The following is a 22,882-nucleotide window of genomic DNA, read 5'->3' on the forward strand; positions in this document are numbered from 1 at the left end:
GGAGGCTAGTATAATTTTATGTATACTTTTAGGTGCACATTAAAAGAAAATTGTACACGTTCAAACAGCATAAAGGGTTGGTATAACATTTCACATGCACCTGATAAAGATCTGAAAATCCTGCTAAGTTTTCCTGCTAAAAATCAGGTATGTACACCCAGTTTTATGCGTGTTTGTTTATTGTGACTTAAAATGTGTCATTTTGTTGCTTATTGCAGCTTCCCTTCTTTTGTCACCATGTTCCATGTATTAGTCCCTCTTATCTCAACAATTGGCAAACGTATTGGAAATCCCAGTAAGTTGAATGTGTCAATCAGATAGATGTTCTCTTCCTCTCCTATAAAATGTATCCTGAAGCTATACTTCATGATGTTGAGTCAAAAATTCACTATGCTGACAAAGGCAACGTTTCAGTTGTATCACTTTATCAGCTATTTTAATATTTCCAGTGACTATATATCAAGTGCATTATGTAAGTTCTAAGCTTTGTAACAAGTTACAAAACGTTCACTGGGACACATACGCTAACACAAATGCATCTTTAAGTGTTTGATATTAGTATTTACTTAGTATCTGTTCACAGCACACACAGCCTTGAGTATTTGATTATCAAGTATTATGACTGGCCACTTAATCTGCATGCTATTGTTTCTGGTTTCCCGATTGAATGCACTAATGTGATCATATTTTTAAAGCGCTCTCAGCCAGAAACAAAGGATAATTCATTACGAGACAAATTATTTTTCATAATTAAGTGCATTTTGGTTGTGGATGCAAACGTTGTCTCTCTGTGAGGATTTGTACATTCTTGCTCAGATACTTTTAAGGGACTATAACAGCATATAACACTGTTATAGCAAAATTCTTGTTTTAAAATCCAAAATTATTCCAGATTGCTCCCCTAACATACCTTACAGGTCCATTTAATTTCTGAAAGTAAGCAATGTTGTTCCTTTCAGGATACTTTCTGTATTGCTTCTTCAGTTGGGAGAGGCCCTCTGCTTTGAGAAGCTACCTAGTGAATTGTCTGCTTCTGCCACAAAAAAATTCATTTTGTACATTTCATAGTTTGTAGTTTTCTGTAAAGACAAGGTGACGACTTAACAAGTTACTACAAGAAATCTGTTGTGTTCTTGTTTTTATTGTTTTATAGGTTGCTGTGGCTGCAAACACAAGCAAAATCCTTACTTCCTGTATGATAAAAATTGTAACATCTGTTGAAATACTTTATGAAAATGTAGTGCTGAAAAACTCATCCTGTTTCTGCAATCTAACCACTCCGGTGATAACTGATAATGGTATGTTTTACTATTATGTGTATTTAATTCTTATTCACTGCCCTTTATTACTGAGGAGAACTGAGCATAAATACAGGCCTAATGAGTGTCAGAGAAGGTAATGCTTTTTATTGAATGTCAGTGAAAAAAAAAATATTCATGTTTTGTCAAGTGATTTGAGTATACTTACACTGTTCTTGATAATTAAAGATTTGTTAATATGGAATCATTTCTAGAAGTAGTAAAACATGTTAACCAATGGCTAGAAACAGCTTCTTCAGTTCAGCCTATAGCAGTGCAGTATTTCAGCATTAGGAGTATATTTACATGGTGCCATTAATCACTGTCTAAGGAAACTTAAGATAGCTGCAATGACAGTCAAGCTGGCTGGAGCTATGGAAACAGTGTTGGTGCAGTGCTCTGCCTTGACAAATTAAACCATCTTAACACTTTTCTCATCTGCAAACAGAATTTGTTTTTGCAAAAAACTGTACTAGCATAAATAAGAGGAGAATCTGACTATGAATGTCTGTACAATAAGTAATCTTAACATTCAACTGACTGTTTCAACTTGACTTAGACACTTGTGAGAAAGTGGTTGTCCCATGTAGAAGATTAGCAGAAAAATACATGGTTTGGGGGCATTTTGTCTGGTACATCTTTTTGACTTGATTTCATTCATCTCTCTGAATTATTGGTTGAATCATTTTGCAATAATTCTTATACTGCTTTGTTCAGCAGTATATGGTTCTGAGTATAAGAGAGAACCTGAACCATTTGTATCGGACACAAGATGCATGTGATCTGGTTTGTACATCTTATGGGCAACTACAGGTTTTAGAATGAGGTGGTAATTTACTGTATGTCTAGACTTTTGAGCTGTTCTCTAGACTTTGGTCTCAAAGATCAGATGATAATCCTTCACAGGAGAGTCTTATTTGACTAATAGGAGGAAAGCATCCTCCTTGCATTGCTTCAAGGGTATGTATAGAAACACAAAGCTTTTCTAATACAGGTTGACCTTGTAACTTTTTTAAAGTCGTGTATGTTACAATACGAAAGAGAGTTCTAATCTAAACTGAGGGACAAAGATAGTAAGTTCAAGGATACTATGTGCTCTTAAGTGACTTGAAGAGGAAACAGAAAATTCAGATAAATGCCTGCCTTTATCTTTTCCTAGATAATATAGCCCCAAAACCATGTAATAATCTGCATGAAAGTGATTGATTCTCTTGAAATACCTTTGTGTAGAAAGAGGAACGAATTGTTAACCAGAACTTACAATGACCTGTTGTTCTGAAGAGCTCAGTGCTGCAAAGAGCTCTCTGTCTCGGGCACCCTTGCCCCTGAATGAGGTTCCCTGGAATATTGGGATCTCAGGAGCTCATCCTATGGCCTTTGTATGGGAAAAGTTTTTCTGGCATCATACAAGTGTTGTGTCAAGTTCCTGTCCAATATCACTTTGGGAGTTGAGAAGAAAAGACTTTGTCACTAGCAGGTGACAGCTAGGGTGATATCTGTGGGTATTCTGGTCTATTAAGCTGTCTTTAGTAAACACTATTAGTGGATTTTTAAGAGAGACAAATGCATTAGAGAAGAAAAAAATGTCCTTTATTGACCCAGTCCCAAAAGCCATGTTTTCTTACAATTATGGAGTACATTGTTTTGGTTCTCTCTCTTCTCGGACTAAGGCTTTCTCTTACTCCATTAGCAGGTTTTCAGAGTATAGGGTTACGGAAGCCAACTCGCCTTGCCTGTGCTTTGTGCCAAAGATGAGCCCTTTGACAGTGTTAACCATTTTGAAAATACCTGCTGCTCAGTGCAGTCTGGTGCATTTTGAAAGGTCAGCCCAGGCCATACAGAAAATAATAGGTTCCATTAATTTCAACACAGGCAAAATCAGGAAACCATATTTGACACTGTTGTTTTTAAAGCATTTATACAAGCTTAAAAGAGAAGACAAGCTCTGCCAGAAGCAGATAAATTCCTTACTTTTACTTACTACTCCTAGTAAAATACTATTTTTCAGTAGCTCGTGGCTTGAGACCCCTCTCATATAATGTGCAAGTGATTTAGGCAATTTTGTGCCCCACATGTCAGATTTCTGCAGATATATAGAATTCTGGAGATGCAAATAGGTACTTGGTGAAGGATTTCAGAATATCTATGTGTGCTCATCCACATCTTCAATCATTAAAACACCTTTAAAAATCAGACTCTTTGCTCTCCGTTTAGTAAGATATTTAAGCATACGAACAGTCTCAAGGGCTGTTTCTAACAAGCAGTGCAGGTGACCTTTGCAGTGAGCACCCAAGTGCCATGCTGACGTGTGGAGCTAGGAGATACTGCTGATTTAACAATGTAGATATAGCCAAAGCTGGTTTTCATCTGAACAAGCGAGCCTGTGATAGAGACAAAGCTTTCTCTGCCTTTGCAAGGTAGGCATACTTTAAATCTGTGTAACTTTCCCAGATTAAAAAGCTATCTACTTCCTAGCATAGGGAAGCCAGAAAAGTCTGCACACATGGGTTTCATTTGATCTCAGACAGTCATTCATTTCACAGACGTACACATCTGCAGGCACACAGATGAAAGGGACCATGGCTTAAGTGGTATATATCTAACTCTACTTTTCGATGTGGTATTCTGCTCATGGGAGAAGATACTCTTTCATTCCACAGCTGCCAGTGAATTGTTGGTATAGTAATTGCTAGCTGAAATAATGGCAAATTGACTCATGCAATCATAAAAGATTTAAATAGGATGAAAATTGCTACTGCATAGATTACAACAGAAGACTCTGAAACCAAGTCTCTGAGACACAGAGAGAGAAGTATGATATGTTGGGGTCTCTTGCATTAGAACAGTCTGTTGTGTTAGAAGGCTTGAATCTGGGGTCTGGCTGTGCCACTGTGTGCTCTTCAGGAGATGATTTTATATACCTGCTCCATGGTAGCATTTCCTTATCTGTATCCTGACAATAACATTACTTTTGTATGTCATGCAGTGATGGCATCAAGCTTAATTAATGAGTGTGTATAAAGGCTTGGAATAAATCAGCTGAAGGGTGCTATGGAAGGACAAAATATAGTTATTTTTATCAGTCAAAAGTGTGAGTGAATGTATGAGAGAACATGCATACCATGTACAGAACAGCTGAAGGCACATGAGCTTTCAACTCAATTATTTTTTTACAGTTATTTCTTGTAATATCCAGCATATGTCTAACAGTCCCATTTTTCCAGATTGTCTAGTTCTTGAAGCATCGCTGTCCTCAAGCTCTTGGAATATCACACAAACATTTCAGATGAAAAAGTAAGAGCCTGGTACCTGCTGAAGTCCATTGAGGGGTTTGGGGCGGAGGGGGGCTGAAGTATGATCAATTCTTTTTTGGTATTTATTAAGGAAATACATTTTGCTAAATATAGTCAAATCCCTTTTCTTGGCCCATTTCTTCCTTCTCTTTTTTTTTTACTGTCCCTAGAAAGCTACTTGTTCTGATGACTTTTATTTAACGGGACCCTGGCAGCTAGCTGTGGGAGAGTCATTACAATGACTGAATTTATGACAAGTGCCTGAAGAGATAATAAAGGAAGTCACAATGACATTAAAATCCTTTTTGTCCTTGTGAAAAAGGTGGGCCCCTGGTACTCAGGATAAGACCTAGATCAGAGGAGTCAAGAGACTCTGTAGGAGTCACTTTATGGAGCTGTTTTTTAATAGAGCCAGATGCAATTTAGATATGGTCCATGGGTAACACAAATACAATTAAACCAGAAAGTAACCTCTAATCTGCTAATAGGAATAATGAATACCTATTGTTCTGTACACATTATTTTTCAGAGCCACACTCTTTGTTAAGAGCTTGCAGTAGAAAGCATTTGTGCCCAGTACATGGCCTAACTCTTTATCCTATGTGGTTGTTTAAAACTTAGAAAGATCTGGCTAACATATGCTGTAGGTAACTACAGTGTTCCCATTCAGAACACTCCTCCCCTATACAAAGAGGCTAGTTCATAGGCACCTGTGATGAAATTGAACTCATGCTTTTTGGGAAGTGGCACATCACTTCCCTGTCCCTGGAGCAACACAGGGAAGGAGCTGTCTTTCTCTAAATCAGAGCATTTCTCAGCATGAGTGGAGAGGGCCTGTGCTGCTCTTGGCTCTCCTCCATGCTGATAGATGCATTGCTAAGCATGATAGGGACAAACTAGTCTCCAACAGGCATATTTTTTGGTAGGGGAACGCAATAGCAAACTAGCAATACTTGCTAGCACTGCACACACAACAGAAGTTCAGGCAAGCTGTGAAAGAATCAGTGATGGTTTTCTCCCCTTTTCTGGTTAAAAAGTACTATCTGGCCACATATGTACTGGAGAGAACCACAGCAAAATGAAACCCAAAGTGTTCCGTCTGCTTCGTGCTTTTTGGAAATTTATGGCTCTCAGCACAGATTGTATTTCATACTAAATTTGTCCTCAGAATAAGCACAACAGAACAATAGGCTTGGAAAGTAAATGCAGGTTATGTGTGTTATGCATTTCATTACATGTTTGCCAGGTTGTTCTCTTGGGTTTGTGCTTTTTTCTGTCACTTGAAATTTCACATTCATGGTTGAAGCTAGATTGAGTTCCTGTGTCTTACAAAAACTCTGGTTTCTGTGTTACCAGCTGCTCGCGATGTATACACACGGGAGAGTGTGCCAGCTGTAGTTGGACGAGTGTCTCTCCTGCCACCACCTGCCAGGTGAAGTTTGTTGGGGAGGATTAGAATCCCCTGTGATGCCTTTTCCTTCTATTTTTTACACCTGAGCAGCAATCTGTCTCTTCCTTATCCTGACATTGAAGAAATGCTGATTTTTTTTCAGGATAGTTGTAATGCAGCTGCTTCCAAGGAGATCTCCACTGCACAGAAGACAGAGGTTAGTTAGCATTTTAAGATTGGTGTTATTGAAGTTCTGTGGGTTGGGGGAGAAATTTATTTAAAATGAAAGGACTTCGCAGGAAGAATAGAGAGATGGATGAGGAGGCAGTCGGTTGGTTACATAGAAAGGTAAAGCAGAACTTGGATTGATACTATTTTTTCTTAGTGCTTTGTTGGTGCTTAAATGTACCAACAAAGATTTGCATTTCAGACACAGACATTGAGACAGTGAACACTGCAATAGTCATGTGCCTCCCTCTAGATGCAGTATTCCCAGTATTGCTTTAAATGCCAGAGTGCCTGTATGCTGGGTTTAGGCATTCCGCAGGAGCCAGCGTGCTGAGGGCTGGGACGTGTAAGTGGACCAACAACAAAAAAACCCGAAGGAGAACACCTTGGATGATCTCCTGCCTAGACTTAAATGCATGTTTGAGTTCTGCTGTCACAGAAAACTCTGTGAAACTGGGTTTCAGAGTCTCAAACCTCTTCCTCATTTTATGTAGCCAGATCACAGCTTCTCCTGAAACATAGCTGCCAGGGGAGCAGAAGGAAGGGGAAGATGTGCCACCGAGTTTCTGCATAACAGGCAAAGCGGCTAGAGGATGCATCCAGGAACTGAAATCCCTGGCTGTTAGTAAATTCCTGGTTCACACTTCGAGAAAAATTTTCCTTGCTTCCAGGCTGTAGACAAAACTGGAGATGGAGATACTCTCCATCCATCCTGCTCAAGCTGGATCACTGGAAACAAAGGAGTGTCGCTGGTGCTGAAGTGGCTTCTGAATTTGGTTGTTGAGTTCTCTGTTGAAACCATATAGACTGTATGTGAGCATAGTCTATACGATTTGCCTCGTAGGCCAGCTCTTTAACCTTTTGCTTCGTAGGCCAGCCCTCTAACCACGAGGTTATCCCTTCATTCTTTATGGTGCCAAAATGGTTTTATTTTCTCATAAAACTGAGCAGTCTTGTCATCAGTGGTTGCTTATGACATGCAGGTGTTAGGAAAGAAATGAGTAGTGAAGAGAAATTTGACTGATGAGTAAGTACATAGAGATTTGCTGCCTACACTTTTCGTTTCTGCTTTTCTGTGAGTGATAGCATGGTTGGTATAAATAGCAACTGTGTTCTTATCTCTAAATATTTCATTAGAACTACCCAGACTTTTACCTGTGAAGACAAGAATTACCTCTTAAATTCGGCTGTTCAGCTGAGGTTTCTTCAACAAAATCACAAAATCCATTTTGTTTTTCATAGAGACGAGTGAAATACTTGTGCTTCTGAACATTAATATTCTGGATTTGGTCTGCATATAAAGCATTACGGCTGGTGAAAGAACAGAGGAAATTCTTCTTTGCTCTGCTTCCAAGTGCATTAATTTGACGTTGGTAAATAGTTGGAATTGCCTGGGAGATGGCTTTCTTCCACACGCCTTATCTTGGAAAGACAGTGATGGACAAGGCAGTGAAAGCACTAGAGGCAGTCCAAAGGCAGATGTTTATTTAGAAGCGATTGATCCATTCAGAGGGCTTGAAATTGCATTTGAAATCCTGTTCTCCTTTGACTGCTGGTGCTTTACGGAGAACGTACTGCATAGCTGAGAAGCAGGATTTGTGTTTTCCCACAACCCCAGCTGAGCATTTAGATTAATATACTTTTTTTTCAGTGGCAGCCCCAGCCCTCCTCCTGACTCCAGCTGCTGGTTTCCATGCACGCACCTTCCCCCTCCCTGCGCCAGAGCAGCAGTCGGAGTGGTTACACGAGTATGCTTGACCGGGGAACTGATGTGGCTGGAAATAACCGTCGTCTTTCAGCAGGTTATTTTTCATTTGGGCCCGTTCCCGATCCAGTTCTTCGCGTGGCCTCGGGCCCCCACGCTAGCACCTCAGGAGGGGCTGTGTCTGAGCAGGGACGAGCTCTCCCCCCCCCCAGGGTGGGCAGAGGCTGCTTTAACACCTGGGCTGCTGCCAGATATCTCGCCGTGACCTGCAGCCATGCTAACCGCACCGCTGAGGTTGTGGCTGCCACTGTTTACCCAGCCCCAGGGAAGCGTTAGGCTGTCCGGGGAACCGGGGGCTGCAGCTCAGAAACGTGGAGCTCTATCGAAGTTGACAGGGCTGTGCTGATTTACATTACCTGAGGACGTGACGCACGCTTGCTGTAGCTCTCTCTGCGTGTTTACGCTGCTTTCATCGCATGCCTCGCAACTAGTGATTTTTATAAATATCCTTCTGCCTCTCCGCTGTCTCCCTTCCCCTCTTGCTGCCAGGTGTCTCTCTCCCTGCCACGCAGCGACTGGAAGGTCAGCGGCTCTCTGGCCCTGTGGAAACGAGCACCGCAGAGCCCGGCAAGGACGCTTGGTCCGTCCTGCGTTCAGTGAGGAGATCCGTGGTTTATTTGGCTGCCGAGGAAAGTGTCGCGGACCACGGCGGTCGAGCCGGGAAGCAGGCTCTTGGGTAGCTCGCCTCAGCGCTGCGAGTGACTGCGCTGACGCCGTGAGTCCGAGGCAGGATGCAGCAAGGGAGACTGTGTCGTGTAGCCGCAGGGAAGGCGTGATTTTAGGGGGGTCTGGAACTTCCAGAGTGAACTGTTCCTCCCGCCATTTCTTCTTGGTGTAAGAAAAGAAACAAGACAAGCTAAGCCAAGCGCCCTGTGGTGTGTGGTGCCTGGCAGAGAGACCAGTGGGAGGCCTGAAGTGCTGCTGCACCCTTGGGCAGGAGATGTCTGGTGTTGCCCTCTGTGTGTTTGTGACACTGCGTTATTCCTGTCCTTCAGGGCTCCCTGCTGGTTACCAGTGAGAGCCCCAAAGCAGGGTTTTCCTTCTTTCTGTAGCACTTGGCTTCTGGGTTTGTGTGAGGATATTGACTGTCCTTTGTCTGCTGGAGGCTGCGCACAAGCAGAGGGATGGGACGTGGGTGGAGAGAAGCACTGGTGCTTCGCTGGCTTTAGTCTCTCGGATTTGTGCTTCAGTTGTCCTGCTCGCTTCCTAAGGGTTAAACTGATCGCCAGATTGCTGTGGGAGTGAATTCTCCCCCTCGGGCTGTTTGTCAGGGGTTTCCTTTGCCCTCCTCCATTATCCATACCAGAGGTCACCTTGGAGGCCCTTTTGCAGGCCCGCTGGCCCCAGCCTTTGCACTCTCTTGCCCTTTCCTAAGGCACAAGTTGCAGCTTTCAATCAGTTGTGACAGGTCTCACATTTGCTCCGGCGTTCAGCAGGCCGTGGTAATGTGGGGACAATGTGCCAGGGACCTTTCTGAAATGGGCAAAGGCTATGTTTGCAGAGGATGGTGATGTGACCCCAGTGGTCCCCTCTGGCTGCCGGCCCGAAGTCTTGGTTCTGCTCTGGGTACATGAAAAGACCAGCGGGGAGAAAAACCCTGTGGAAAGGACTTTCCTAGAGATTTTGCACCAGCATCCTTCTCAGGGTCCGGAAGGCTGAACTGTCCACAGGTGCACAGCAGAAATTGGGATGATCACAATACTCTAAAAACTCACTTTAAACTAGTATTATAGGCAGTCTAAATGCAAGCTAGAAATCATTTCCTTGAGAAGGTCCCAAACAGTTTCACATGCGGATTTTCAGTTTGTTGTCTGAAAGATACACAGAGAGGAAACCGTCTGTGTGATTGTAAAACTGGGGAAGCAGCAAAACTGATTAAACATGAGATGCTGTCAAATGTATCAAGTAAATACGCTAGGGAAAAAAATCTCTCTTCTTGCTCGGTAGTGTTAGTAAGTTAGAATAAGTAAATATAAAGATACACAAAGAAAAGCATGGTTTAAAAATTGGCCACATTTCTGCAAGATGGTGACAGCATCAGAGCAAACTAGGATTATGCTTAAATGCTGGAAAATAGATTTGTCAACTTCTTAGCATGAGAAATGGGATACCAAAAAATCCCTGCAGTTGTGTTGTACCTTTAGTTCTATGTATGACATTGAAAAGACTTTTTAGTAAAGCTAATTCTGGGGCTTTCTCTCAACTTTTCATTCTAGGGTTTGACCCTGCTTTCTCTTTTCAGGTCATGAGAGATACCACCATTTGTTTCTCTGATCTCTCATAGTGACAGCACCATGGGTTTTGTCTTGCGTTTTCTTAGTTCTTCAAAGGTCACACAAAATGTATTATTTAAAGCAGGGTTTTTATCACACTTACCTTCCAGTATTTCAGATTGTGATTCCTTTGGGCAACTTTGTTATGAGATAAATTGAGATATAAAATATGTAGGTAAAAATTGTTGGCTTGTAAATAAGTTGTAATTGACAGTACTTCCCAGGATCAAGCTTAACAAGATTTGAAATTAATAAGAAAAATGTATCCCAGTGCCATAAAACCCGCATTCCTGAATGGTGGTTGTTTTTGCAGCTGTTGTTTAACTGCCTAGGCCTTTTATAACCCAATTTTGTTTTGCTTTGATTTCTAATAGCATATCAGCATTCATTCCATTGAACCTCTGTGGATTTCTACATTAGGCAAAAGCGAAGTAACAGTCAAAGGAGAAAACTTTACACATGCATCAGGCATAAAACTGATACTGACTGGAATCACTGGCTGTAAACCAGACATGTGAGTTAACTATTTACTTTGCATGGTGAAAATTATGCCCATTTTGCCCTAGCAGTACAGTTGCGTGAACAGTTGTCATGGACCTCCCCTCAGCAAAGGAGGGATGTTCTGCACTCCTTTAGTTATACTTCCACTTTAAATGCCCGAAGGATAGAAATGAACTTGATGTTTGGGTACAATACAAGGGATGGGTGGGTAGGTGGGCAGCTCTCACCGGTAGTTATGGCAGTTCTGTACCTGTGGCCCTCTGCGCCTTGCAGCAGACAATGAGAAGTTAGGTCACAGGAAAACCTCAGCTTTTGTTCAACTCTCCTCTGCTTCAAAATATCCCCCATATATTCCAGGATTTTGCTTGTGAAAGCATAGACATCGTGCCAGGGAAGGGAATCTCTCATGCAAGAGCGTGTACTTTTCTCTGTTGATGATTGCACAGTGTAACCCCCTAGATAATTAGGCTATCTAATTCTGAATCAGTTGTTTTCAGGTGCAGCTGCAATGGCTGCCTGTGATTACCAAGCCCATTTTACACAGCTAGCACTTGAACAAGTATTCATGTGGTACAATTCAATTTTTAGTTCAACCATTAATTTCTTGGGGATCACAGAAAAGAAAGGAAGAGAAGGGTGGAGAGTGGGAGAGGAGGGAGAGAGAGGACGTAGAGACAAAGAGGAAGGAGAGAAAGGGAGAAAGGAGGGGGGAAGAGAGAAAAAGGAAGAAAAGGAAACTGAAGATTCTCACTCTAGACTAGCTAATGTGTTGGTAGCATAGAGAAGTACACAGCAAAGTACACTGTTTAGACAGCAAAATCACACATTGCATTACATAGCCTCATGCCAAGGCTGTAAGACCACTATCTGTACCATCTTCTGTGATTATTGTGACACGTAGCAACTTCATTCAAAAGATGCCTTACTTTGTCTTTTCAACTCCCTGCTCTCTCTTTCCACCTCCATCTGGCAGCTCAAAGAGAGATTCATTCCTCTTCTCTCATCCTTTGCTTTAGGTTATAGGCTTTGTGTAGTAACACCAACGAGTGGCATAGTGGCATCTGTGTTTCAGCATCTGACTGTTTTCTTTCTCCTCCAGCGTTAAAGTTAGAAATGTGCTAAACGATACACAAATGACATTTGCTCTCCCACCAACACGTAAAGAGGCCAAAAGTATATGTATACAGGCTAATGGGAAAAAATGTTCACCACCAATGACTCTACATTATGTTTCACTGCCATCGTGTTTTGGAATCACACCAAATACCTCCTGGATCAGGTAAATTTGTCTTTCTATACTTTTTATGTATTTATTAAAATGTAATCCCACTGAGTCAATATGAGCCTCCTTCCTTGGCCAGACTGCAGCTGATGTAAACTTGAATGACTGCTGTAACCTGTTGTGGAGGATGAATTTATGCTGGTGAACTGATTTAACATTTTAACATACAGATAGGATCATGATAGCTCCAGGACGGATTCTGTGTTCTGCAGGATTCTGTAAACTTCTTCCTGCCCACCCTAAGTCTCCTTTGTAGAAGTCAAAAATAGTCTCTTCATACAAAAGCTAAATCCAAATATGGGTAGCATGCATAAATTCAAACTCCAATTAACTTTGATTTCCTGATACTAATATACCCTTCACCTCCACAACAGTGTAAAGTATCAGTGAATTGGAAATGAAGTGAAAATAATCACCACTGCAGTGATACACGCAGACTTGCTTTAGGACTGAGTTCCCTAAAGCCAAAAGAGCCCTTTTCAAGCCTCTGCTCTGTTCTGTGAGAGACTCACAGCTCTGGTGAAACTGAGAGGGTGGTTTTAAGATATTCCCAGGCACAGGTTTCACCTGTCCCTCTGCCTGCACAGCTTTTACCCACTTTCACATTCTTAATCTGATATCTTGGTGTCAAGCAGTGGCAAGTGTGGATTTGAGGTAATAAGTTGGGCTAGCAGCTGCAGCAGCTGAGCAGCTAGGATGCATGCTCTCATTTCCAGGTGAGAGGCAGCTCAGGCAGCTGGAAATTAATAATATCTTAAACCACTGCAATTGTGTTCAGCAGAGATTGTGAGCCAGAGCCCTCAGACACAAGCACCATTGTGTGTGCTGAGACAGATGGTCTGAACTCTGCTGAGAATGTTTCCTGTGAGGTGCCCGGTACTGTCAGTTTGTCCTGAAGAAAGCAAGAATTAAGCACAGGCAGGGCTCCTCTGAGGCAGTGAAAGACCATGATGCTCTTTCTTCAAGACAGATTATTAAATCATGGTCTAGTTCTTTGGCTACATGAATAGAAAACAAGGTGGAAAGTCTGTGAAAAGGAGTATGCATGTGTATGCTATCAAGTCTTTTGGTTTTGTGATAGCAAAAGTATTTACCATTACATTATGAGGAAAGAGGATAGCTCAAATTATCTTGTCCTGCAATCTGACTTTATTATACTGGCTGCTACCAAAGCAAAATGCACATAGGTAGTTTATTCATGGCTGAAGTCTAAATGCAGGACTTATCTATGGGAAAACAGGTAATATTAACCTCCCTTTCCCCCCCCTCCTTTTTTTTTTTTTTTTTTTTTTTTTTACAGTGGTGGTCGCAAAATTACTACTATTGGTAGAAATTTTAATGTGGTGGACAGTGTGATTATTTCAGACGACCAGAGATCAAACCTCACTGTAAGTCTTAATCTCCTTTACAATACCAGATAGAGGACTCTTGAGGGATTAGGCTTTGTTCCTATGGTTTCAGGAGAATCTCAGTATTTTTTAAACACTTGCAGGCACACATCAGTCACCCTGCTGAAATAAATATGACCACTTGTAGAATTACAGTTTCTTGTGGTTTAACCCCAGCCAGCAACTAAGCACCATGCAGCCACTTGCTCACACCGCCCCCCCCCCCCCCAGTGGAACGGGGGAGAGAAGCGGAAAAACCCCTAAAACTTGTGTGTTGAGATAAAAACAGTTTACTAGGACAGAAAGGAAGAAAATAATAGTGATAATAAAAATAATAATAAAATTACAACAATAGTAATAAAAGAAGTGGAATATACAAAAGAAGTGATACACAACGCAATTGCGCACCACCCAGACAAATTCCCAGTTAGTCCTCAAGCAGCGATCCACCCCTGCCAACTCCACCCAGTTTATATACTGGGCATGACATCACATGGTATGGAATACCCCGATGGCCAGTTTGGGTCAGCTGTCCTGGCTGTGTCCCCTCCCAACATCTTGTGCCTCTCCAGCCTTCTTTCTGGCTGAGCATGAGAAGCTGAAAAATCCTTGACTTGGTCTAAACACTACTCAGCCAAAACTGACCACATCAGCGTGTTATCAACATTCTTCTCACACTGAATCCAAGACACAGCACTATACCGGCTACTAGAAAGAAAATTAACTCTGTCCCAGCTGAAACCAGGACACAGTTGCACACATTGTCAGCACAAGATCATGAGTGCACATAAGGTACCCTCCTGCATTTTTCTATGCTCTAGACACTTGTTCCAAATCTGTCCTTTCTGAGTCTCCCCAACCTCCCTATATGGGTCTGTTGGAGGAGGGGGTGGCATACTTCTCTCTGGCTTCGTGTTGAGAACCCAAATGGTGCCACTGCCTCAGCAAGCTGTGGCAGACTGGAGCTGATGTTGGGATGAAACCCTTTCTCCGAGGCTATAAGGAGGTAAGCACCCTGTTGACTCCTGGGCTTGCAGCACTGGGACCAGAAAAGAGCAGCACCATCCCATGGAGTAGACAATGGGGTGACTGTAGCACCCCCTCCTCTCTCAGGAGTTAAGTTGGGGAGAGCCAATGCCTGGGGTGCTGGAGAGCTTGTCCTGCTCTTCTCTTGTCACCTGCATGGAGGGGAAGGAAGGAGAAATCACTGTCACTGTTCCTGTCTCACTGCAGGAAATAGCTGCCTTAGCAGTGTGCAATCAGCCTTAAAGCAGCGTGCAGAGTGTGTGATAAATGTGCTTAAAGGTAGACACAGGCTCGACACAGAAATTTTCCCAGGTGCTCTGCATGCAGCCCTGATCGCAGAGAAGAGGTTTAGCAGATACCTGTGTGAAGTCAGGAAGACATTAAAATTATTTTGAGTGCTTCTGTTTGTAATTGTACCCACTGTTGAGTACTTAATGACTGTTACAGCTTTGTTATTGCTTGTCTAGGTGTCTAGGTGTCCTGGAAATAAATCTGAATATCATTACTTAACGCCAAGCCTGAGCCATGCAACAGAGGGTAAAATTGTTGATATGATGTTAAAAGTGGAAACTACCTTTATACCATGTGTCAAATTACACTACCACCCTGATCCAGTGTTCATTAACTACCAGCTGCACACTGAGCTGGATCCTGATCTGGAATTAAAAATATATGTAAGTTTGGAAGTAATAAACTATAATTCCTTATTTTAAAAGGTTGTTGGGGATCATTTTATTTCTTACTGTAGTTAGTGACTGTTTATTATCTTCAATTTTTTCCCTCTAGAAAGAAAATGACAACTTGAATATTTCTAAAACTGAGGTAGAGGTTTATCTGTCATATATGAATGGTGCACAGACCAAAAAGATATGGTTCAGCGTCCAAAATATTACCAAAAAGCCAGACCGTAGCACCATACTGTGCAAATTCAAAAGGGAAGGAACAGACAAGATTGACTTTTCCACAGTGAAAGTTTTTGTAAGTAGAATGCCCTTTTGTTGCAATTCAACAGCGTTTGGATGTTTGTACAAATGTAGTAAAATGTAACAATAATGCTCTTGTCATGAACATTCTTTATAGAGGGAGGAACTGGATGCATTTTCTGCTCTGCTGCTACTTGCTAGTACAGTTCTCTTCCTCATATCTAAGCGTGCCTGCCTAGCTTAGGTACCACTAACAGTACTGAGTTCATTTACTGTCTCGTTACTGCTGTAGTGTCAGAGGGTAGGCTCTGCAGCCCAAACTGAGCTCACTGCTGCTGAGCTCCAGGAGAGCAATAGCTTGTCACACCTTTAGCTGCAGCATAGACATCACCAATACAGCATCACTGGCTCCAGGAGAGCCCCTCGTCTTAGATCTGTAAGCAATCTGCTGCTGCAGTGTGGCCGTGAGGAAAAGGATTGTATCCTTCCATTCACTTTTTCCTACTAAAGTAGATAAGGATCTTGAACAGTGCATAGGGATGACCACTGAGAAGGAGAGAAGGTGTTTCTGGATGAAAAAGGGGGTGAAATTCAATGTGCACTGGGAAGGCCAAAATGCTTTGAACATATGGCACAAAGCCAGGCCCAAATATAAGAACATTAGCATGGATGTCAAAGCTAAATGGCAGCTTAAGATATTTGCTCTGTGAATAAGATGAAGATATGAATTTTTTAAAATGCAATCATCACCATTTATGAGGGAGAAAAATTATGCCAGACTTATTGCGGTGTATGGTGGTATAAAACTGAAATAACTCTATTGACTTCAAGGCATATGGCTCATACTAAAGATTAACGAAGCTATTCTCAATTTCATATCACTGTTAACTGATCCTCCATCTGTGGATCCTGCCGTCTGAGCCAGTTATGGCATGGAAAAGCCTTTCTGAGATGGGTGTTGCATTTAAATATTAACATTGCCTTGCAATATCACATGCTCATCCTGCAAGCTTCATAGGAGTGACTGTCATAGAAAGGTCACCACTTCACTAAGGCAAATCAAATGCAATAGTTATAATGTAACGTTTCATTACCTGGTACCTTAAAAATTATTTTTTCCAACATCAAGAAAAATGTAAAAGTAGGAAATCATCATGTGTTTTTTCAGTCTTATAAATAAATCATCATAGAAGAAGTAGGGCTGCTCTGAAGAAAGGATAAGCTGGGTATAAAAGACAGGTATGGCCCAAGAATAAATGTATCTCTTGCCTTAGTTTTCAGGAAGAAAGAGGATATTGAGTGTGGGGTCAAAGACAGGATGATCAGTCTGAATGGAGGTGTCAAAGAGGAAAATGCTGTTCATGTGACAGAAGCAAGATTCAGATAGATCAAGGGGCTCAAGACAGCAGGAACAGGATCATTCCCATCACAGCACAGAGAATGAACTGGCACATGATATTGTAGGCTTTGCAGGAAGATTTTAAATAAAACTGCAGTCAGGAGACATACAGTATATGACTGGAGAGCAGCAAATATAAAACCAGTATTTAAAAGAAAAAAAATAACTAGGCAAATGGAGGCTTGCTGATTTAATCCTAGCTCTGTGTAAAGATTTATAATGTATTTTGAATGAGGGACTCATGAAAGACCTGGAGGTAAATGGAAAATGGTATAATTGTCAACTTCTTTTTAATAAAAGCAGATTGTGCTAGATGTCTATTTCGTAAGATGAGTGATTTCCACAACAAAAAAGTGGTAGATCACATGTACCTGGAAGTCATTCAGTAAACTACTTAACATGGTGATTATGAAGATGCTAGGGATTAGAAAAACTGGATGCTGTGTTTGGGGAGCTGGCTCTGGGCAATGTTGATTTTCATACAGATATTACTTAATATCGCTAGTAATGAGCATGAAGCTCGGAGGCATTACCAGTCTAGAGGAGGTTTTATAATGTCATGCAGGAAGAATGAAATGAATTTAGGAATAGGAATTGGATGAATTCAGGTGTACCTGATTTAGTCTGTGATTCATAAGCAAGATAAATAAAAGATAAGGAAAGAAATGGGGCCACTAAATAGGTAGGTTATGGTGATGATTAAAGAGAATCTAAATATGAGCAGAAAATTAAACGAATTCTTTGTCTCAGTTTTCAATAAACAGGGATGAGTAATAGAAATTTCTGCTTCAAGAATGCTTTGGTTGGACATGACAAGTGGAGAAAGACAGGTGTATTAGTCACGGGATGATTAACGTATTTAGCCACCAATGCATTTCAGCCTTGGAAAAGACAAATGGAATCTAGGAAGGCTCAGACCAAAAGTACTTTGTATAGAAATTGTGAAAACACATAAGCAACTGAGGAAAAAATAACATTTGATGGAGGAAATAGACCTGCTTTGTCTTCTGTTCTTTGTTGCCCCAGAAATACAAAAGTGGTGTCCTTCCAGCCCTGTGGGGTTTCTCTGCTTGGTCGTGTCCGTGTAGCTGTGACGTGACTATCCAGTTGGCAGACTCCAGCTGCCCTGGCTGCTCACCTCCTGTGACAAGCCAGTGATTGAAATCACCAGATCTCTGCCTTCCCTGCTGTAACCCAAAATAATTTCAGCTCAACTCTCCTTTTCAATTATCTCAGGCTCATTTCTATCCCTGGCACTTGGTGGTATTCTTTTTCTGTGTCAAAGCATATTTTTACTTCTAGTCTGTTTATAGGCTTAGCTACCCTTTATTTATGTGTTTTCATAGTCCTCTGAGATCCTCCTTTGTGAAATTTCTTCTGCCATAATTATCAGTGGTGAATGCTTCAGTTTGGCATCTGGCAGACCTAAGCACTTTCATGTATTCCTAGGAATCAATGCCTGTCCTGCCTTTGACAAGCCCAGTGGCTGTTGGGGGATGTTGTACATGTATTGTATGTTGTATTTGTTCTTAAGGAACATCCTACACAAAGAGGTTGAAATTTCTGCGAAGAAATAGGGGAGAGGGCTGTGGGCCAGGCATCTATTAAAAATTTTACTTCCCTCATTAGCAGCTTGAGTCTTGCCTTGCTTTTCTGCTCAGCAGAGTAACACTGAGTGCAAAGGAATGTTTTTAATTATCAGCATGTGTCCTCCTTGCTTCAAAATGCCAGAAAGTTTAGCAATAATTCTGAAGTGCATGAGCTACTTGGCCACCTGAAGGCGAGATCCTGCCCTTCATTTGAGGGCTGTTGTTTGCAGTGAGAGCAAAATTTGGTGCTTCATGAGGACCTCCAAAATTTTCTCTTGTCACTGCTTTGTTATCCTGCTTAAACATCAAATACAGCAAAAGTTAAGTTTGTGTTGGTTTATATATGTTTTCCTAAATTGCTGCTGTCTTCCCAATAATTTGGAGAATGAGGGTCCTTTACGTGCTTCAGATACATACTTCTTTTTAATACATCAAATGTCAGTTTAAGCGCTGATATAATACCTGTCTTCTATTAACACAGACATTATTTTTCTTCAGGTCAAATTAGGAAATTTTGAGCACGAAGTCAAACCAACATCATCACACATATATTTATATGTTCTTATTTTGCTGCCTATTGTAGTGGGTGTCATTATAGGTAAGTACAGTAATGTGTTTTCAGATTTTGATTTGCTGAAGGGTATACTCATGATGCATAAACACACATACACACACACGTACACGTTTGGAACTGTCACAAACAGTCTGGTGGTTTTTCCCTGTTCCAAATAAGAGTGGACAAAGTTAACTCTGGTCTGCTGGTGAAGTCCATCTTGTCAGACTACAGCATGTTACAAGGCAGTCGTTTTGGCTGTTCTGCTGGGATTACTAGCCATGGTTTAGTGAGGCAAGCCACAGGACTGACATCCTTGTGTCACAACTTGGGCCCTTCCAGCTGTCAGAGCTGGGCTCCCCCGCTGTCCCTGGGGCACATGTTCCCTAATAAACTGCTTATCCTCAGGCAGTTTGTGGTGTTTCTGCTCAGTCTCCTTTGGATCATTCATGAATTTGTAGGTCATTACTAAACTGAGGGGGGAAAATAGTTATCCTTTCCTCTTTTTGTCGCACCTTTTTTCTGAATGTTTTGACCTGCTTATATATTTGATAAATTTCCATTTATTGTAAAAAGTTTAGGAGTTTGTTCTTTGGTTGGGTTCCTTTTTAAAAAGCGCATTCTGTTTACAGGAACCATATCTCGTTAACTTCTCTAAAGTTTATTTTGAGAGAGTAAAGGCACAATTTGGAAGTGGATTTCCTATTCAAAACAACTGTTTTTCCTGTTTAATCAGTGCTACTTTAAGTAGGTTGCTAATAGTAGAAGTGGTTGTTAGATTCTGTGTCTCTCTGTGCAGGTTGTACATAGCAGGGTGTTCTGTACTTTCAAATAAAGTTGGATTGACAATTCTAAGACCTTGTTAAAAGGAATGGTTTTTATTAAACATTGGGGTTTAGATCCAGATAACTAGGGCTCATGGGTACTAGCACACTGACAACAGTAAAAGCAGTAATCCTCCTGCAGAGTGCAAGTGTATGTTAATCTTTCTGTTTCTTAAAATAATATTAAAATATGTCTTGTATAGGGGTTGTCTGTTCTGCAATTTCTGTACTCAGAATCATTTTTTCTTCCTTTTTAGCGGCATTCATAGTTACTAGATACAAATCCAAAGAGTTAACTCGTAAACAGAGTCAGCAACTTGAACTGCTGGAATATGAGATTCGGAAGGAAATACGCGAGGGTAGGTCTAAAGAGCTTTATAGTGCTTAAGTGCAGCATAATTTCTGAACTGAAACTGTCAAGAAGCTCACATGTAAACATTTTAATTTTATAGCTGTTAGAATATTTGTGTGTTGTATCAGAGTTCCTCTTTAATGGTGGTGTGCACTGCAGTAGCAGATAGCACTGACCTAATAGGATTGCATGTAATATTTCCTTCAACAGAAGTGGGGACAAAAATGGATTGGTACTTTCCCGCTCATAAGAGCTTCAGCTAGAAAAACAACCTCTCTTCCCTGAAAACTGTTTTTTAAGGAACAGCTATTGGGCCCAATTTATAATTGTGAAGATGACTTTGTGTCAACTAAACTAACTCTCTGGGTTGGGGGTGGGGTGTGCTTTTACAGGATTTGCTGAACTGCAGATGGATGAATTAGACGTGGTGGATAGTTTTGGAACCGTTCCCTTCCTTGACTACAAACACTTTGCTCTTAGAACTTTCTTTCCAGAGGTAATTATTTACAAGTCTTTCAGCTGTCAGCCCTGCCTAATAATGAAAAAGCTGGGAAGGTCAGGATCAAATAACTAAAGAAAATGCTACACAGTAGTTGCACATTGTTTTCACAAGAAACTTTTCTTGAATCAAGAATTACTAAAGAACACTTAAGGCTGTACATCTCTATATTCAACCAAGCTTAAATGTTGTAGATAAAGCACTGTTGTTGAATTTTCAAGGGTTGTGTGTGCATCCATTTCTTTTTTGCCCAGCCTCACTAAGCTGCTTGCCTTTCAGGCCATCCTAACTAAGCTATAATTTATCCATTGCTTTTTTAGTTCTCATGCTTTCACTTTCCATGCTATAGCTAATTAAAGTAACAGTCAGGTTAGCTAACATGCTAGCTAACATCATGACACTTCCTAATTAGACCTGTGGGATGAAGAAACGGCTCTAAGGTCGTGCTGACTTTCTACTGCAAGCTGCTAACAGAAATGGTAAGGCCTTGATTCAAAGGAATGCAGGTCAAATGCTCTAAAAATTGCATAAGTACTTAAGTGCTGTCCAGTTTAGAGGTGGATATTTTAATTGTTCTTTGGAGCAGTTTGTGCCACTGTGTCAGAGGACCGAAGAGGCCTTCTCTTCAATGTTTTACTTCTCTTGCTATTTTTTTGCATATGTGGCACATTACGATGCTGATAAGTGCATTTGCCACAGCTTTCAAAATTCTATCATGATGGTAACCAGTGCTTACCAGCGTTTACTGATTGGCAGAAGCTGTGATCTCAGCTGGTGATATTGTGCTGTGTAACTGACACCAATGAGTAGAAACCCTTGGTTAGTGCTGTTGTGTTTTAGTGTATAGCTTGTGTGTATGTGAATTATCTGCTAGTCTTCATGTGTTACTCATCACTGCTGTGGCCCAGTCCTGCAGTCTTATCTGCACACTGCTTCACTTTATCACTGTGTGTGATCCCACTAAAAGCTATTGTGATACAGTTAAACACATGTGATAGTGCAGAATCAGGGCCTTTTTTTGTACAGCACCAAATACCAGATACAAAGGCAGAATAGTATTTAACAATTACATATGCATCATCTTTGTGCACTTTGAGTCCAGTTCTCACTGGGGAGGAAACTGGGATTATTTCTTCTGGTACTGCCGTGATGCCCCCACTCTAATTTCTATGGGGTCACTAGTAGGTTTGAAAAAAGTGGACCAAGGAAACCTTATTTTCTGCATCTCTCTCCTTTCAGTTTATTTTGTTGCCAGGCATATTAGCATTAAAATAGTGGTTTTATTTTTAGGAATATATCTTTCCTTAGCGATAGTCCCCTGTCAAAACAGTAACAATCTGTAGAAGCTGTCTGAGTGGAAATGCTTTGCTTTATGCAAATAAAAAGGAAAGAAAAAAGCACAAAGTCTGCCACTCTGTTGCATTATGTGAGGTCAGAAAGGAATGGGCTCCTGTTTCGCCTTGGCGAGTCTCATGCCACTGCGCATCCTGGAAATGGTTTCAATTAGATTTTGTCTCAGTTTGAAATACTGATACCACGAAGGTAAACTTGCCACTGTTAGCTCTCTACAGTCAGGCAAGTTATTTAACGTATCGTGTACCAATTTTTCCTGCTAAGTACTTACCGTTTACATTGCGGGAGTGTCCAAACATGCCTTGGGCTGAGAGCAGTGCTCTACTAAACAAATATTACAGATGAACAGAAAAGGCAATGGAGTAGTAGATTGCAACTGGGTATCAGAAGGGTCGAAGTGACAAACCATCACTTCCCTCACTGACCTCATGTGTTTGAATGATGTCCGTATTGTACTCTTTCTGCCTTCCAGTGTGTTCAGTGGGCTTTGTCTCATTTAATCTAAGCTGTTTAAAGACAGACATCAAAGATGTTCACTGAGCATCTTCTGTAGTCAGTGCAGAGACAGGCAGCTCAAGAAAGTGATTCATCCCATTTGCCTGAGACATCTGTCTCAGGATGGGATGAGCTGCTTAAAGAGGGAGCCAGATACCTAAAACTAAGAGTGATGGACCCCATCTTCATTTTTAGTTTCTCGCTTCCTGCTGCTTCAATCTTCTATATTTAATCTAGCTTGATAGCTTTTGTTTTGTGCTTAATGCTTGTAGGTGTTAAGTGGATATTACATCTATTCTTAAAATATTCCTTATGTTCAGCCTGATTTTTGCTTTACTTGTTAAATTTGGATTATTGTTTCTGTTTGCCCTTAATTTCCCACATCGTTTGGTTTAATGCTACCATGCTTGTTCCCTGTTCACAAGCATTTTTAACCTTTAACGTAGTTCTG

The 22,882-nt window shown here is 41.2% G+C and overlaps 1 protein-coding gene across 1 annotated transcript in view; it reads left to right on the top strand.

Moving 5' to 3' along the window:
- The window catches only part of PLXNC1 (plexin C1), a 71,493-nt gene that overhangs the window by 19,887 nt on the left and 28,724 nt on the right, over positions 1-22,882 (top strand). Inside the window, exons 5-17 of the mRNA XM_049792122.1 lie at positions 33-147; positions 1,154-1,298; positions 4,523-4,592; positions 5,948-6,023; positions 6,145-6,198; positions 10,622-10,761; positions 11,848-12,027; positions 13,331-13,418; positions 14,912-15,118; positions 15,231-15,422; positions 18,854-18,953; positions 19,990-20,091; positions 20,477-20,580. Coding sequence (XP_049648079.1) covers positions 33-147; positions 1,154-1,298; positions 4,523-4,592; positions 5,948-6,023; positions 6,145-6,198; positions 10,622-10,761; positions 11,848-12,027; positions 13,331-13,418; positions 14,912-15,118; positions 15,231-15,422; positions 18,854-18,953; positions 19,990-20,091; positions 20,477-20,580 — 1,573 coding nt within the window. The remainder of the gene's footprint in view (positions 1-32; positions 148-1,153; positions 1,299-4,522; positions 4,593-5,947; positions 6,024-6,144; positions 6,199-10,621; positions 10,762-11,847; positions 12,028-13,330; positions 13,419-14,911; positions 15,119-15,230; positions 15,423-18,853; positions 18,954-19,989; positions 20,092-20,476; positions 20,581-22,882) is intronic.

Source organism: Accipiter gentilis, chromosome 34 (assembly GCF_929443795.1).
Source record: "Accipiter gentilis chromosome 34, bAccGen1.1, whole genome shotgun sequence".
Classification (NCBI taxonomy): domain Eukaryota; kingdom Metazoa; phylum Chordata; class Aves; order Accipitriformes; family Accipitridae; genus Astur; species Astur gentilis.